At 42.3% G+C, this 18,586-nt stretch overlaps 1 protein-coding gene across 1 annotated transcript in view; it reads right to left on the bottom strand.

The window, feature by feature from the left end:
* LOC144763327 (uncharacterized) overlaps positions 1-18,586 on the bottom strand; it is a 1,153,250-nt gene that overhangs the window by 161,898 nt on the left and 972,766 nt on the right. The window contains exons 83-84 of the mRNA XM_078648815.1: positions 14,976-15,038; positions 13,071-13,133 (exon numbers count right to left, since the gene is read on the bottom strand). Coding sequence (XP_078504941.1) covers positions 13,071-13,133; positions 14,976-15,038 — 126 coding nt within the window. The remainder of the gene's footprint in view (positions 1-13,070; positions 13,134-14,975; positions 15,039-18,586) is intronic.

Genomic DNA, 18,586 nt, shown 5'->3' with positions numbered 1-18,586 from the left:
ATTCCTGCGTGTTCGCAGGAATTGCACGGAGAAGACCGACTTCAATCATGAAGCAAACATTCTACAACACAAACTACAAGATAGGGGGTACCCGACACGGCTGTTACGGGACTCTCGCAAACGAGCTGGTAACAACCACAGAGAGGCACTATTGGAGTCTAATCCAAGAGAAACTGATGATGTGATCACTTGCGTGACTTGTTTCACTAAACATTCCAGCAACATCAAGAAAATCATTAGCAGTAATTGGCACATTCTGAATTCAAGTGATCTTGACATCCCACCACCTCGTTTTGCCTTTAAACGTACGGCTAATCTGAAAGACGCTCTCATACACACACGTCCAAAAAAACAAAACAGCACCAGTCAGACCACACTATGGGGTCAACTGCCAGTGACAGGACACTTTCCGTGTGGCGGTTGCGTTGTTTGCTCCCAAACACGCACCATCAAGGAGATCACACTCACAGAGACTTTCAAATGGCAATTGCGTAAGCATACGAATTGTAACAGCACCAAGTGCATTTATCTTATCACTTGCCCCTGCAATAAACATTATTTGGGGATGACCATGAGACCGGTCAAACTCCGTATCATGGAACACAAGAGTAACATCAGATGTCTGAAAACCCACACCAGGCTATATGAGCACTATACCCAGCATGGTCATCAGGCAGACAACATAAGATGGGTAGTTTTGGAGTCCCATCCCCATATCTCTCAACAAGCCCTGTTCAGAATTGAACAAAGATGGGTACACCGTCTTCGCCTCGATATTGTTGGTCTGAACGATTGTGTGCCATGGTCGTTATTGTCACGGTAATACCTTGCCATGTGCCTAGCTTATGATACCCCTACCATGCCAAGTAACTCCCTCTGACATCCCAACTTTAATAAATGACACCCAGGAAGCTTCTTATAACTGTAAACACTGAAGTCAAGCATCCTGGTTCATTTTTCACCACACATGTATAAATTGTACATTAATAACCAGCCTTACTTAGCGGACCATACATTCCATTTTTTGACCCCTAATATGGCCGCCGAGTAGTACCGTCATGTTCCGACTGCGCAGTTGGTGCCAGTTTAGGTTCACATTGTGGCATGAACGCAATTATCTCATCCCACGCGTGATTCCCACAATGCGCATTTGCACTCACTACCCCTCCCCTTTTCTTGACATCCTGGGTAGTGTACTCACGGTACTTCTTACTATTCAACATCCATCACACGGACACTCTGTCTCCGTTTTCGACGTTGATTTTTAGTCGAATACGATTGGATTCATCCCTCTTGGTTTTACCGGACCATTGACACACTTTTCACCCCCAAGATGGCCGCCGAATAGCACCATCAACTTCCCCCACTCACTGTTTTAGTGGTCGAAAAGCTCCACTCTGCGACGCATGCGCAAACCCCTGCTGAGGCCCCACCCCCAACGCGGACTCGGCGAGAGTTGGGCTACTAATACCGCTCAGTGATACCATGTTGTTGACCAGCTGCTCTGTCCTGACCAGACGGTGGGGGTAGGTGTTAGCGGCTCCGACCGCACGCTATCCGGGTAAGTGGCTCGATTGTCTAATTCAGAGTGTTCTGCTTCTTTTGACCGTAGGTGGTACTGCGCATGCCTCGGGATTGTTACCTACACGCCCAGGTTTACCTTATGCGTCCTACCTACACATGAGCATGGCGTGGTCCCCGGTGGCCTCGACGGTGGTGTGGCCCATTGTCTCAGTGATCGCTGACCTTTGCGCCCGGTGGGTCTGCGGGGTCGCTTTTCGCTGGTTCATGGTCCGCGCGCCATTCTGGGCCGCTAGGGTGCCTCACCGGCTCCTCTGACCGGTTTAGGCTCCAGGAGATAAATCTTTGGCCGTTCGGGTGGATTTCCTCCGCATGAGCCTGTTCCTCCCCACGAGTCTTTACACCCATGATCCATTATGGGTTAATGTAGGTGACGGTGTATTTTCAACACTGTCTTGCTCCCTTCCCAGGTTCCTGACCTTCACGTGCAGGTCCCACTGGAGCAGTCTGCGGGGCATCTCACGATCTCCCTTAGGGTAAGATCTTTTACATTGTGCCCCCCCTCACTATGGATTTTAGTGTTCCTTAGCCTCTCACCAGTAAACCTCTCTGGGCATGACATATGGCTGTGCGCCCCACTATCTAGACATGGCTTGAATGTCAATGCAGTTCTTTTAACCATTTGGTCTCCCCTTTCTGTAAATACGAGTATGTCCTTTCTATGTGTGTTGTGTGAGTCTGACAGACAAATAGATAAACTTTCACATTGTTTTGTTATGTTTTATCTCTCTAGGTCACTCATACCAAGCAGGATACTCTTGCCTGCCCCTTTATGACCTCATGGCATAAGGTTGTATGACTTAAGAATTTTTAACCTTTACACCATTTATATTATTATTTTTCACTGTGTAGTACGTCCCACTAGGGTCCTGATGAAATGCCGCGTAGGCATGAAACATGTTGACCACACCAGGGGGTTGCAGATATCTTGCCTAACATTACTAGTAGCAACTATCTGCCCTCCCACTCTTTTTACTAAGGGCGCCAGCCACTCCAATAAATTTCATTGTGGACTGACCCACCTTTTTTAATCTCACCACACCTTTTACGACTACACCCCTTTCTTCCCCGCACACCCGCATGCACCATATGGCAGGGATTAAAGATCTCCGTTAAAGAGCCCCCTTGAGGGTGCCCGCTGAACATTGCAGCGCCAGTTCAGCGAGGAGCAAACCCATATGATGAAGCATGACATCTAGCTTGCTAGGTGTGTGAGGGTTTTAGTCCCAACTAGGGGAATCCCCCCCTCTTGGGCTTTTCTTTCTTTCTCTCTGTACACACTGCATATCGACATACTCTACCTTCCCTCTACCCTGTCTGGAGAACTTTGTACATTACTTTGTAGCTAATCTATCGGACACGTACACTGGACCCCATTAAACATTGTCCGTTCTTGGTTCCCTCCTTTTGTTACATACACAGGCTTATCTCTCTGCCAAGATCTTGAGGTAAAAAGAATCATTTCTTAATCCATATCTATCTATCTATCTATCTATCTATCTATCTATCTATCTATCTATCTATCTATCTATCTATCGATCGATCGATCGATCGATCGATCGATCTCTCTCTCTCTCTCTCTCTCTCTCTCTCTCTCTCTATATATATATATATATATATATATATGTTTGCTCCTATTACACTTACTCCACGCACTCTTTCCTTCACGGGTGCTGTTAATGCGGAAAGTGTCGCCGCAAAATATACTGCTCCTCGCCCTCCTGCCCTTTCAAGAAGACACAGCACTCACGGGGGGGAAGTCAATAGATTTAATTTAGAATTCCAAACGCAAACGCACCAGACGCATTTCGGCTATCGCCTTCCTCTGTGGTACAGGGGTATTGCGGCCATTACAGTTTTTTATACACATGTGCTCATTCATAAATAATAAACATAAACAGAGGACAAACCATTTATCTTGCACATATTGTGCCAGCGCCATCTTATAGTGGTGTGAATTCATATGCACCACACCATAGCCTTTTTCGCTGTTGTTTACTCTCATAGTCTAGCCCTATATGGGCTTAAGCCTATTCTCAATCTTGCCCTGAATGGGCCTTTTGTTGCATGAGTCCTCCGTTACTACAACAACTAAACATGCTCCCCAAAATAATAAATTCAAAAACTCCAATTTTACAATTTTACACACATTATCCTTTCATAAAAAATTACATTGTATTTATCTTACGCAGCAAACTATGATCTTAGCAATTATACATCTTGGACTACACCCAACTATTTACATTTGAAGCAAAATGTTAATCCTAGGTAAAAGAGCCCTTTAACCCAGGTGTACTGCTAGCTCCTCATGGCTGTTCAACCCGTTATGCGCCTTTGTACAGAGATCTACTATATACCTGGATTCCAGCCTACGTAATTTCTGTAGCCTGTCACCCCCTCTAACGCTCATGGGTACTTGATCCAGTGCAAAATAGGAAATCAATTCATTGTTACTACCATGATGTTTCTGATAGTGTCGCGCTACTGGATAATTCACATCCCCCTTATTGATGGCTCTTAAGTGCTCTAAGATGCGAATTTTCGCTTGGTGAATGGTGCTGCCTATGTATCTCAGCCCGCAGGGACAGGTTAAACAATAAACTACATATGGTGTCGTGCACGTAAGGAATTTGCTTATTTTCATTTCCCTATCCCCTACTTTGTATGTTAATGTCTTTTTGCTGTTCCTGCACGCTTTGCACCTTCCACAAGGGAAAAAACCTGGCGGATGGTCTCCAAAAGGTTTAATCACTGATTTTACAAAATGACTCCTGGTTAGTGTGTCTTTCAATGCCCTGGCCCTTCTGTATGTTATCATGGGTCGAGATGGTAGGTCTGTTCCTATAACTGGATCCGTTTTTAAAAGGTTCCAGTTCTTTCTCATAATCCCCCGTAATCTATCTGCCCCCTTGGAGTAAGTTGTTATCATTCTTAGTGCCATAACATTTTCCTTCTTGCCTGCATCCTTCTCTTTCAGTAGATCTTGTCTATCGATCTTTTGTACTTTGTTTAAGGCTTCTTCAAGAATCTTTATACTATAGCCTCTGGCCCTGAATCTGGCTATGCTGGCATCGGCACTGGCTAGAAAATCTTCCTCTTTGGAGCAGTTCCTTTTAATCCTCAGTAATTCCCCGTAGGGAATACTGTGGATTAGCCTAGGGGGGTGACTACTTGTGAAATGTAGAACTGAGTTCCCTGCCGTACTTTTGCGGTACAATCTCGTGGCAATTTGACCATCCCTCACCATTACTTCCAAATCCAAATAGTTTACTTTTGTGCAACTGATTTCTGCGGTGAATTTTAGATTGTACTCATTTGCATTCAACCTCTCTACATAGTCGGTTGCTGTGTCCATTGATCCCCTCCAAATAAGGAAGAGATCATCAATATACCTATACCAGGCTACGATTTTCTCTGTCCATTTTCCATTCCCTTGTGCCCAGGCTACATTTTCCTCCCACCATCCCACAAAGAGATTTGCAAAACTCGGGGAGTAACATGTGCCCATGGCTACTCCGGTTATCTGCTGGTAATGCTGTTCTTCATACAGAAATTTTTTATTTTTTAGACTGAATGATAGCAGTTCTAGTAGCATTCTATTGTGTTCTGTGAACTTCGCTGATCTCGTTCCTAGGAAACTTTCTATGGCCACTAGGCCATCTGTGTGGGCAATACTTGTGTACAGACTAGCTATGTCCATAACTACCATACAATCTCCCTCCTTCCACACTACATTTTCCATATGTCTTAGGAAGTCTTTAGTGTCTTTTATATAGCTACGTAGGCTTTTTACATAATCAGTGAGAAAATAGTCAATATAAACTGACAAATGTTCTAAAAGACTTCCTTGTGCACTCACGATTGGACGTCCTGGGGGTGTCTCGCTGTTTTTATGAACTTTAGGTAAGTGGTAAAAACTCGGTGTCACGGGATTCATGCACCGCAGATATAAATATTCCTCAGTTACCAATTGTCCTTTGTCATACCATTCACGTAGCAGTTGATGACAATCTGTGATACTTTTCAGATAAATGTCTTTTCCGATCTTTTTGTAACTCGTATTGTCCATTAATTGTCTCAACGCTTCCTTATTGTATGCCTCATAACTTTGCAAAACGATGTTCCCCCCTTTGTCTGAAGGTTTCACAATTATTTTACCATCCTTTTCAATTGCTTCAAATGCTTTCCAATGTTTCAATGATAGATTGTTAGCTTTTCTGTTAATTCCAAAACCATCTTTTTTCCTCCATTTCAGCAACTCCTTGCTTACCACGTCTATGAAAACATCTATGTTATCTGGAGGCATTTGTGGCATAAAAGTGGATGTTGGTCTGAATGGACTGTTTCCTCCTTCTTGTTCTATTCCTATATTGTCTGGAATGTCTTGGCTTGCACACTCTATTTCCAGACTTTTTAGATCTCTGAGAGCGGTCAGATCTTTAACCTGTATAATGTCCATTCTGTTTGAAGCTCTTGTGGTCGTATTTCTTGTTGTTTTCTTTGGACGCAATTTGTAAAATTTGTGCAATTTTAATTTTCGTGAGAACTTGAACAAATCTATTTTCGTTTGCACATATTCCAGTCTTTTATCCGGGCAGAAGGACAATCCCAACTTTAGCACATACTCCTCTTCTTTCGAAAGGGTCTTTGACGTGAGATTAATTATTGTGAGATTGTCTTCAGGACATTCTCCATTCATTAGCGACGTTTGTTGTATTTCTTGCTTCGACTGCGGGTTACTGGTGGCGAGATGTTGCCTTTTGCGCCACTCCCCCCCTCTCCGCGTTGGTCGCTTCTTTGCTGGTCTGGGGGTTTGCCTCTCCCCCCCTTTTGTCTTGTTTGTCTCAAAATTTCGAATTCCTCGTGAAAAGGAAGTTTGTGCCTTTGTTGTGTCCTTGTTGCTTCTGTTCTGCCTTTGGCTTGTTCATTTTCAGATAGTTCCGATTCTGTTGTGTCTTCATGCTCACTACTTTGGGTGTTTGCTTTATTTGTCAAGGCACGTTTTGGGGCATCATACCTCTTGGCAAACGTTAAAACTCTCCCCATTTCGTAGTCACGCTCGTCTCGTTCATATTTTTCTTGCTTCCTCTGCCTGATTTTGTCTTCATATTTTTTCAGTCTTATTTCCATAGCCTGCCGGTACTCCTCTTGTTTGCTTTTTTCATTGTTTGCCGAAATTACTTGTTCTAGTTCAGCAATGTCCTTGCGTGCTTTGTCATGATCGCTCCATGCGAATTTGATCAGGATTTTCAACATCCCTTGGCACGAGACTGCAATGAATTCCGCCCACTCTGTTAGTAATAAGGGGTCCGGATTTTCGTATGCCGGGATTGTATATATGCGGAGTCCTCTTGGCACTCTGTTTACCTCCACATATTGCTGCAGTGAGGTGGCTTCCCACCATTTTCTCACTTCCCGTTCAAACAGTCTTTCAAGGCTCACAAATTGCTTTGCCAATGTGGTTGTCGTTGTTGTTTCACCAACCTTTTAGAGCACTTAAGAGCCATCAATAAGGGGGATGTGAATTATCCAGTAGCGCGACACTATCAGAAACATCATGGTAGTAACAATGAATTGATTTCCTATTTTGCACTGGATCAAGTACCCATGAGCGTTAGAGGGGGTGACAGGCTACAGAAATTACGTAGGCTGGAATCCAGGTATATAGTAGATCTCTGTACAAAGGCGCCTAACGGGTTGAACAGCCATGAGGAGCTAGCAGTACACCTGGGTTAAAGGGCTCTTTTACCTAGGATTAACATTTTGCTTCAAATGTAAATAGTTGGGTGTAGTCCAAGATGTATAATTGCTAAGATCATAGTTTGCTGCGTAAGATAAATACAATGTAATTTTTTATGAAAGGATAATGTGTGTAAAATTGTAAAATTGGAGTTTTTGAATTTATTATTTTGGGGAGCACGTTTAGTTGTTGTAGTAACGGAGGACTCATGCAACAAAAGGCCCATTCAGGGCAAGATTGAGAATAGGCTTAAGCCCATATAGGGCTAGACTATGAGAGTAAACAACAGCGAAAAAGGCTATGGTGTGGTGCATATGAATTCACACCACTATAAGATGGCGCTGGCACAATATGTGCAAGATAAATGTTTTGTCCTCTGTTTATGTTTATTATTTATGAATGAGCACATGTGTATAAAAAACTGTAATGGCCGCAATACCCCTGTACCACAGAGGAAGGCGATAGCCGAAACGCGTCTGGTGCGTTTGCGTTTGGAAGTCTAAATTAAATCTATTGACTTCCCCCCCGTGAGTGCTGTGTCTTCTTGAAAGGGCAGGAGGGCGAGGAGCAGTATATTTTGCGGCGACACTTTCCGCATTAACAGCACCCGTGAAGGAAAGAGTGCGTGGAGTAAGTGTAATAGGAGCAAACATTTCATTGGAAACGCACCGCCATTTGAGCAAGAAAACGCCATGGAGAAGGCAAATAAGCATGGAGGCGCTGACAACTAGCGTACAACAGAGCTCAAGTGGTGAACACGAGGGGGTTACCGGAGACAGCTGTGTTACCGGGAACGCGAAGAAAGGGGCGCCACGATGTACAGCGAATCAGATCGACGAGAAGCGGCACAAAATGTTTTCAAAAAAAGAACTAATGGCAACACCAAAAAGGTTGGTGAAACAACAACCACATTGGCAAAGCAATTTGTGAGCCTTGAAAGACTGTTTGAACGGGAAGTGAGAAAATGGTGGGAAGCCACCTCACTGCAGCAATATGTGGAGGTAAACAGAGTGCCAAGAGGACTCCGCATATATACAATCCCGGCATACGAAAATCCGGACCCCTTATTACTAACAGAGTGGGCGGAATTCATTGCAGTCTCGTGCCAAGGGATGTTGAAAATCCTGATCAAATTCGCATGGAGCGATCATGACAAAGCACGCAAGGACATTGCTGAACTAGAACAAGTAATTTCGGCAAACAATGAAAAAAGCAAACAAGAGGAGTACCGGCAGACTATGGAAATAAGACTGAAAAAATATGAAGATAAAATCAGGCAGAGGAAGCAAGAAAAATATGAACGAGACGAGCGTGACTACGAAATGGGGAGAGTTTTAACGTTTGCCAAGAGGTATGATGCCCCAATACGTGCCTTGACAAATAAAGCAAACACCCAAAGTAGTGAGCATGAAGACACAACAGAATCGGAACTATCTGAAAATGAACAAGCCAAAGGCAGAACAGAAGCAACAAGGACACAACAAAGGCACAAACTTCCTTTTCACGAGGAATTCGAAATTTTGAGACAAACAAGACAAAAGGGGGGGAGAGGCAAACCCCCAGACCAGCAAAGAAGCGACCAACGCGGAGAGGGGGGGAGTGGCGCAAAAGGCAACATCTCGCCACCAGTAACCCGCAGTCGAAGCAAGAAGTACAACAAACGTCGCTAATGAATGGAGAATGTCCTGAAGACAATCTCACAATAATTAATCTCACGTCAAAGACCCTTTCGAAAGAAGAGGAGTATGTGCTAAAGTTGGGATTGTCCTTCTGCCCGGATAAAAGACTGGAATATGTGCAAACGAAAATAGATTTGTTCAAGTTCTCACGAAAATTAAAATTGCACAAATTTTACAAATTGCGTCCAAAGAAAACAACAAGAAATACGACCACAAGAGCTTCAAACAGAATGGACATTATACAGGTTAAAGATCTGACCGCTCTCAGAGATCTAAAAAGTCTGGAAATAGAGTGTGCAAGCCAAGACATTCCAGACAATATTGGAATAGAACAAGAAGAAGGAAACAGTCCATTCAGACCAACATCCACTTTTATGCCACAAATGCCTCCAGATAACATAGATGTTTTCATAGACGTGGTAAGCAAGGAGTTGCTGAAATGGAGGAAAAAAGATGGTTTTGGAATTAACAGAAAAGCTAACAATCTATCATTGAAACATTGGAAAGCAGTTGAAGCAATTGAAAAGGATGGTAAAATAATTGTGAAACCTTCAGACAAAGGGGGGAACATCGTTTTGCAAAGTTATGAGGCATACAATAAGGAAGCGTTGAGACAATTAATGGACAATACGAGTTACAAAAAGATCGGAAAAGACATTTATCTGAAAAGTATCACAGATTGTCATCAACTGCTACGTGAATGGTATGACAAAGGACAATTGGTAACTGAGGAATATTTATATCTGCGGTGCATGAATCCCGTGACACCGAGTTTTTACCACTTACCTAAAGTTCATAAAAACAGCGAGACACCCCCAGGACGTCCAATCGTGAGTGCACAAGGAAGTCTTTTAGAACATTTGTCAGTTTATATTGACTATTTTCTCACTGATTATGTAAAAAGCCTACGTAGCTATATAAAAGACACTAAAGACTTCCTAAGACATATGGAAAATGTAGTGTGGAAGGAGGGAGATTGTATGGTAGTTATGGACATAGCTAGTCTGTACACAAGTATTGCCCACACAGATGGCCTAGTGGCCATAGAAAGTTTCCTAGGAACGAGATCAGCGAAGTTCACAGAACACAATAGAATGCTACTAGAACTGCTATCATTCAGTCTAAAAAATAACATTTTTCTGTATGAAGAACAGCATTACCAGCAGATAACCGGAGTAGCCATGGGCACATGTTACTCCCCGAGTTTTGCAAATCTCTTTGTGGGATGGTGGGAGGAAAATGTAGCCTGGGCACAAGGGAATGGAAAATGGACAGAGAAAATCGTAGCCTGGTATAGGTATATTGATGATCTCTTCCTTATTTGGAGGGGATCAATGGACACAGCAACCGACTATGTAGAGAGGTTGAATGCAAATGAGTACAATCTAAAATTCACCGCAGAAATCAGTTGCACAAAAGTAAACTATTTGGATTTGGAAGTAATGGTGAGGGATGGTCAAATTGCCACGAGATTGTACCGCAAAAGTACGGCAGGGAACTCAGTTCTACATTTCACAAGTAGTCACCCCCCTAGGCTAATCCACAGTATTCCCTACGGGGAATTACTGAGGATTAAAAGGAACTGCTCCAAAGAGGAAGATTTTCTAGCCAGTGCCGATGCCAGCATAGCCAGATTCAGGGCCAGAGGCTATAGTATAAAGATTCTTGAAGAAGCCTTAAACAAAGTACAAAAGATCGATAGACAAGATCTACTGAAAGAGAAGGATGCAGGTAAGAAGGAAAATGTTATGGCACTAAGAATGATAACAACTTACTCCAAGGGGGCAGATAGATTACGGGGGATTATGAGAAAGAACTGGAACCTTTTAAAAACGGATCCAGTTATAGGAACAGACCTACCATCTCGACCCATGATAACATACAGAAGGGCCAGGGCATTGAAAGACACACTAACCAGGAGTCATTTTGTAAAATCAGTGATTAAACCTTTTGGAGACCATCCGCCAGGTTTTTTCCCTTGTGGAAGGTGCAAAGCGTGCAGGAACAGCAAAAAGACATTAACATACAAAGTAGGGGATAGGGAAATGAAAATAAGCAAATTCCTTACGTGCACGACACCATATGTAGTTTATTGTTTAACCTGTCCCTGCGGGCTGAGATACATAGGCAGCACCATTCACCAAGCGAAAATTCGCATCTTAGAGCACTTAAGAGCCATCAATAAGGGGGATGTGAATTATCCAGTAGCGCGACACTATCAGAAACATCATGGTAGTAACAATGAATTGATTTCCTATTTTGCACTGGATCAAGTACCCACGAGCGTTAGAGGGGGTGACAGGCTACAGAAATTACGTAGGCTGGAATCCAGGTATATAGTAGATCTCTGTACAAAGGCGCCTAACGGGTTGAACAGCCATGAGGAGCTAGCAGTACACCTGGGTTAAAGGGCTCTTTTACCTAGGATTAACATTTTGCTTCAAATGTAAATAGTTGGGTGTAGTCCAAGATGTATAATTGCTAAGATCATAGTTTGCTGCGTAAGATAAATACAATGTAATTTTTTATGAAAGGATAATGTGTGTAAAATTGTAAAATTGGAGTTTTTGAATTTATTATTTTGGGGAGCACGTTTAGTTGTTGTAGTAACGGAGGACTCATGCAACAAAAGGCCCATTCAGGGCAAGATTGAGAATAGGCTTAAGCCCATATAGGGCTAGACTATGAGAGTAAACAACAGCGAAAAAGGCTATGGTGTGGTGCATATGAATTCACACCACTATAAGATGGCGCTGGCACAATATGTGCAAGATAAATGTTTTGTCCTCTGTTTATGTTTATTATTTATGAATGAGCACATGTGTATAAAAAACTGTAATGGCCGCAATACCCCTGTACCACAGAGGAAGGCGATAGCCGAAACGCGTCTGGTGCGTTTGCGTTTGGAAGTCTAAATTAAATCTATTGACTTCCCCCCCGTGAGTGCTGTGTCTTCTTGAAAGGGCAGGAGGGCGAGGAGCAGTATATATATATATATATATACATACATATATATATATATATATATATATATATATATATATATATATATATATATATATATATATATATATATATATATGCTAAGAAGGCCTTTGAGTCAGCTCTCTCCTGCCATTTGTCATTCTGTTGCCATCCATGATAGTGTACTTCTAGCTTCTGCATCGTTCAGTTCACATTTGACTCTCTTGCCCTATGATCACATGTACACATTCAACTGAAAATGAGCATTCGTCAGTGCCAGGGCTGGTTGACCAGTCTTTTAGTTATCATTTTTCTCCTTTTATAGTTCCCCTGTATTTATTTTTTGTTTCTCCTCTTTTTATTTTCATTTTCTTAAGAGGATATTGCAGCTCCCCAGACACTTTGAATAGGCTGCTATCTTGCCACTCATTTAATCTGCAGTGCACCGCATCCTGAGTGGCCACCGGCTTCTATATCAGGCAAACATTGTGGAATATAATGTATCATTGTTTTACGATTAGGAGGTGGCCAACCTGTTGGTTTTAAATGTGGCGGTCATGCTGGACCTTTAAAACAATGATAGATTATGTACAACACTGTGCAACATGGACACTTGCTGTTTAGTTTCATTATTACAAGCGTATGCCCTCTGTGTTTAAATGGCAGCATGTTTTCTTTTTTCTATTTGTATTCTTTTAATTTACCTTGAAAATACTGTTGTGTTTGTGGGTGTTTATTGTGGTTGTGTCGGTGGATGTATGCAAAAATGAGTCAGTGGAATGACAAATAGATGCTTCAGTGCAAAGATGAGTGACAGAGTGCATGTATGATGCTTTATGCCTAACACTATTAGTGGCACAAAAGGCACTTTTATTCATAAGCCAGACCAATTGGAATTGTCAATGCTTGTTGTAATCTGCAACGCTCACTTACATAGAAACAGCCGTAATCACCACAGCCTCGTTCTCTTTCTAAACACTTAAGACAAGTGGCATTTGCAATGCGAAAAGGGTATATGTTATTTCCAGCACATAATTCTGTTAGAGAAATATGACTGATGTCCTACTGCAAGATGTCCGATCTAATGTTATTTTGAGAGCACTAACCTTTTCTCCTTTTTCTCCTGGATCTCCCTTGGGCCCATCTAGGCCCGTCATTCCACGCTCGCCCTAAAGGATGGTTGGAAAAATATAAAAATCAGGCAATGCAATTCTGCAATCCGAAAATAGACACACATTTAAGTGTGTGAAGTAGTCTGTTTAAACATGATGCATAGGTGGAGATTTCTGATTTGCAAGGTGAACGTAGAGAAGTTACTTCGGTGGGTGATTAGCAGCGCTTTACAAAAACCCCATATAAAAACATATAGAACTCCTGGATGGGTAGGCAGTCAGTTAGAACTCGCTTCTTTAAAATAGCTGCAAAAATCACTCGAAGATGTGAAGGTCGCAACAAAATCCTCCAAAACAGACCATTTAGTTGGCGATAAGGATACTCTGTCAGCGCTGCGACAGAGTATGCTTACATTTAACATAATACATCAGGTCCTAGGTCTGGCAATCCTTATTTGCGATTCCTAGCAATGTTACTATGAATCTGCAAACAGTTATTCACTAGCAACAAACTCTAAATGTGACCTCAGGTCTCCACAACTAGCATTTGAACCTGTGGCTTTCTCCTAACACAAATCCCTACCCCAATGAGCAAACTTATTAAAAAAAAAAACACAATAGACAGAATTCACCGAAAGAGTCACAATTTCCCTTACTTAAAATAGAGGAGGCATTCTCTTGGAGTGAGCACCTATAGAAAAGGGGGGATTCCTTCACTTGCATGGGGTGTACCACTTGGAAATATGGTATTGCCTGTTCCCTGTTAACATGTTGGTATTATTGTATACTGTTTTCCCCCAGGGCACCGTTTGAAAGTGGACACACAGGGTAACAGGACCTTTCTAGGGAGCTCTCATTGATGAGAGAGGACTCTCTTGACACCTTTCAAGGATCCATACGCGTCTCTGCTACAGAGGGTCCCAGAAGAGACCTCAAAAAGTACAGCATTTTTCAACAATGCGGATGAACATAGCAAAAATGAAGGCCTTTCAGGTGTTAGCGCTTAAAGTGAATACATTCAGAAAATACAAATGAATTGGGGTTTCAAAATAAAAAGAGTACTTTATAATAATTTCAGATGTTGCAGAGAACAGTAATGATTTATTATGTTGATTATTGGTTGTTTCTGGAAATATGTTTAAATGACTTAAGGCCAGATGTAGGTAGCCAAATACCGGTCGGTAACGGCCGAATTCGGCCGTTACCGACCGGTATTTGGCTTTCGACATGTAGGGGGATTGCAACAGGGCATTTCGGTAATTTTACCGATTCGGTAAATATACCGGTCGGTAAATTTACCGACCGGTATTTTTACAGAATCGGTTAAATTGAGATGTAGGTGGGACTCTTCTGAGTCCCACAAGCCCTACAAATTCGGTATTTTACCATCAAATTCAATTTGACGGTAAAATACCGATTCAGGTGTGCATGCACATGTGTGCATGCACACCTGTGCCATATGACAGGCAGACCTGCCCTTAGGGCAGGTATGCCTGCCACATGGCCCCCGAACCTTTTTTGGGGGTGCTAGAGGGTGTCAAAGTGACACCCCCTGCACCCTTGTCAAAATCGGTATTTACCGATTCGGTAAATACCGACCGGTAATGCCCCATTCATTCCTATGGGCTTCAAAGCCCATAGGAATGAATGGAGCATTACCGGTCGGTATTTACCGAATCGGTAAATACAGATATTTACCGATTCGGTAAATGGAACATCTGGATGTTCCTACATACCCCCCCTTCTTATTTACCGATTCTTAATTACCGAATCGGTAAAATTCGGTAATTAAGAATCGGTAAATAAGTTCTACCTACATCTGGCCCCAAGTTTTATAGATTCAACTTCGATAGAAGGTGCTCCTATGGTTGACCGAGATGTTGTTTATTTACCACTTACCTTTGGTCCAGTCAGCCCGTTGATTCCAGGAAATCCTAATTTTCCAGGCCCTCCGATTTCTCCCTATATGGGCAAAATGAGTGAATGGAGATGAGCATATCAAAGCAGGCGAGTACGAAACCGACTGCGGGTCTTCCAGTAAACCATTACATAGCTAGCGTGCACGCCTAGGAGAAACTTTTTCATAGGATAATGCCATGGGATAAATCAACAGCTAAGCTTTTTTTTTTTTAGGAACCATCTTTTTACGCTACATAGGGCGTACTATTCCCCACAGCGGTTATCGAAGTTTTCAATTGATTCCACTGTGGCATGCCCTAAGTGTGGGTTGCTAGCAGCCTCTGATCTACACATGTTCTTCGAATGTCCACTGCTGTTACCTTATTGGGACTCTATCAGTACTCTGTTGACATCATCTTTGGGTTATGAAATCCCAATCAACGCATTGTTCGTAATCTTCGGAACATCATTGGAAGTCCAAGGTCCTGTCAAAAAACTCCTTTTCTACTGTATCCTACTGGCCAGGAGAGAAGAGAAATCTGTAGGAAATGGAAGGAACCACTGCCTCCCACATTGTTAGACTGGCGTATATCAGTTCTGCAAATGTCTAAAATCGATCTATCAAGATCTGGTAACCCCGATAAACGTGACTTTTGGCACCTTTTAAATTGGGTTTAGGTGATTTTTGTCTTGACCGTGGTTTTTTTTTTCCCACCGTCCGATGATTAACGCTGCTTGGTCTACTCTCCTCCCTAGATTTACCCAATGTCATGGTCCCCCCGATCCTTAATGGGTATTGAATAGCAGCAATATTGCTCCTTTATGGTTAACATCTCGCAGCGCATTTTTTGAGAGATTGAACAATACTGAGTGTCAATACGCATAAGCCGGTTGACGGCACTACCAGTTTACCTGTGACAGTACAGTTCATTTCCCTCTCCTAGTGCTCCTATGTGATTTACCAAGGGCGAAATGAGGACAAAAAAAACCACAAAAAAAAAAAAACAGCTAAGCTTGTTAATATACGTTTACACACAAACAACACCTACAACAAAAGTCATGTTTGGAACCGAATACTTGTATATTTAACAGACTTTTATGTTGACACAAGTGAAGTGGTGCATGGAGAGAATAGCATTAATTATCATTATAATACTGATAACGATACATAACAATAACTATAACAAAGGTAATCATTATAACTACATTACTACTACTACTACTACCAATGAATAACACGAAGCAGGCTAAGGACTCGTAGGTAACTTGCTACACAACTTTTATTCTAAGGATTGCTGGAGATGATGTGGTCTTTTGTTGTCAATGCAACTGCAAGACTTTGGGTTTTCATCGATTTACAACTTAACAAATTGGGTAATGCTGGCACCTCACTGTGGCTACCATTCCCTGCCTTCTAAAAACTCAATTGTTTGGAAACTGGTTAACCATCCACTATAAAAGCCTATTACAAATGAATACTAGTTGCACCTTTACAGTCCAAGAATCCTCCTGTTTCCACTCAATTACATCTCTCCCTAAACTCAGTGCTGTGATGACCAGTGTGACTACATTAGTGTGTGAATAACACAACTGCATTTGACTTGGGAATTAATCTATTGCCCTTGCATTGGCAAGTCTTGAATTCAAATCAAAGCCATAAAGTGTAGACATACTTCCTGAAACATTTATTAAATACTTATGCATTGTGGCTTTTACACTGTGAATACTCTTTATAAACTTTTACAATAAGACATTTTTAAAGTGACAAATTGTGAGTTTGTGTCTGTTCTAGAGTAATTCACATTATATCAGTTTACATGTAGATTCTATAACCATATTGGCTTGCAAATGGGTTTTCTCAGAGACTGTTTAACTAGCTTTGTCCTCAAATCTGCCCACCGCTGCCCCCTTTCACCTTGATACATAGAGAGTTTCAGGCAATGGTTTGGCCTAGGTGCCGTTGAAGCGGCAATGAAGCACAATATCAACACTGCTCCAGAGGACAAAATAGACGCACCACACGATGAGAGCAAAATTCGTGGAGAACATCCCAATTTGGTGAACACCAACCACCACTATTCCAACCTTATGCACCACCGTTCCCGGGATGGATGAACCCCTACATGCAGGGCCTACTACTGCTGGCACCGCTCCAGACAAATAGACCGCCTTTTTTAGTGAGAGGCCCCAAAAACCACCGTGGATGGAGAAAAGGGGTGACTTGGTCGGAACAGGATCGCCAAGTCTTAACACGTAGTATGTCCAAGAGAGACCAAGGCCCAGCTCAACAACTCGTTAATAGTGAACTTGACAGGTCTGGCACTCATGGAAGACCAGCAGAAAGTCCTTAATAAAGGCTTAGGCTTTGTCCCCACACCGTCTTTTGATCAGTTCAAACTACAATGTGAACAAGCAGAATTCTGTCGTAAAATAATACTCAAAGCTTTCTTGAAAGAGAGGGAGAGCAACATTACAGAGGGCGATACCAACCTACGCAACAAATCTACCTTCTGCCCACTGAACCATCTTGAACCTGTGGAGATACAAGCTTTCAAACAAGCATTATTCAATGAAGTAGAAAAACTGAAAGAACCAGCAAAGAAACCCTTCATGAATATAACTTAACAAAGAATTCCATGCACTCGATGAACTACAGAAACAGGAAGGACTGATAATAAAACCGGCCGATAAAGGTGAGGGAATCGTCCTGTTAACAAAAGACAACTATGACAAACAATGTATAGACCTTCTATCAGATGAAAAATTCTATACAATTCTGCCAGTGGATCCTACGCCAAGACTGCAAAGGAACATTGAGCTGATGGTAGATGAAGCAGAGATCAACCTATAGATATCCAAGAACGAGGCAGATTTTTTTTTAACGAAATCTCCTAGAATACCTTAATTCTGGTTGTTACCAAAAACACACAAGAACAGGACACCGCCACTAGGACGACCTATCATCTCCGGCATAGGCTCCATTCTCGAACCTCTGTCTCAATTCGTTGACCACTACCTTAGACCTCTGGCCCAGAATACTCCCACGTACCTGAAAGATACCCGGGATCTGCTCAACAAAATGAATGATCTAACATTCCATGAGGATCGATGTGCAGGGTAGGACTTGACATTGAAAGTCTGCCACAACACGTATATTGCAGGTGGTACAAAACTCGGCAGCAAGGTTGTTATGCAAGATCCCTAGAACTACTCCCACCTCCCAACATCTTTGTGACATGCATTGGCTCAGGGTTCAAAACCGAGTCAAATTCAAAGCGCTCTGTTTCATGCACAAAATTAAAGTAGGTAGCGCTCCGAAATACCTTCAATCCCTTGTCTGCCCTTACTCTCCCTCTCGTATTCTCCGCTGCTCCAAGCTAGAGAAGTTCGTCATTCCTATAATCAAGCTTTCTCGGATGGGCGGAAGACCTTTCTCCTATTTAGGTCCCTCTCTGTGGAATTCATTGCCTTTTTAACTATGAAACGAGATGGATTACACCAAATTTCGCAAAGATTTAAAAACATGGCTATTTAACATCTACACATTTACTTGCCCCTCTCCTCCGCAAATCTGCAAACTGCGCCGGGAAACCCTTTTTGGGTAGCTGCCG

This window comes from Lissotriton helveticus, chromosome 1_1 (genome assembly GCF_964261635.1).
Source record: "Lissotriton helveticus chromosome 1_1, aLisHel1.1, whole genome shotgun sequence".
Taxonomy (NCBI): Eukaryota; Metazoa; Chordata; class Amphibia; order Caudata; family Salamandridae; genus Lissotriton; species Lissotriton helveticus.
This window is presented reverse-complemented; position numbering and strand designations above follow the sequence as displayed.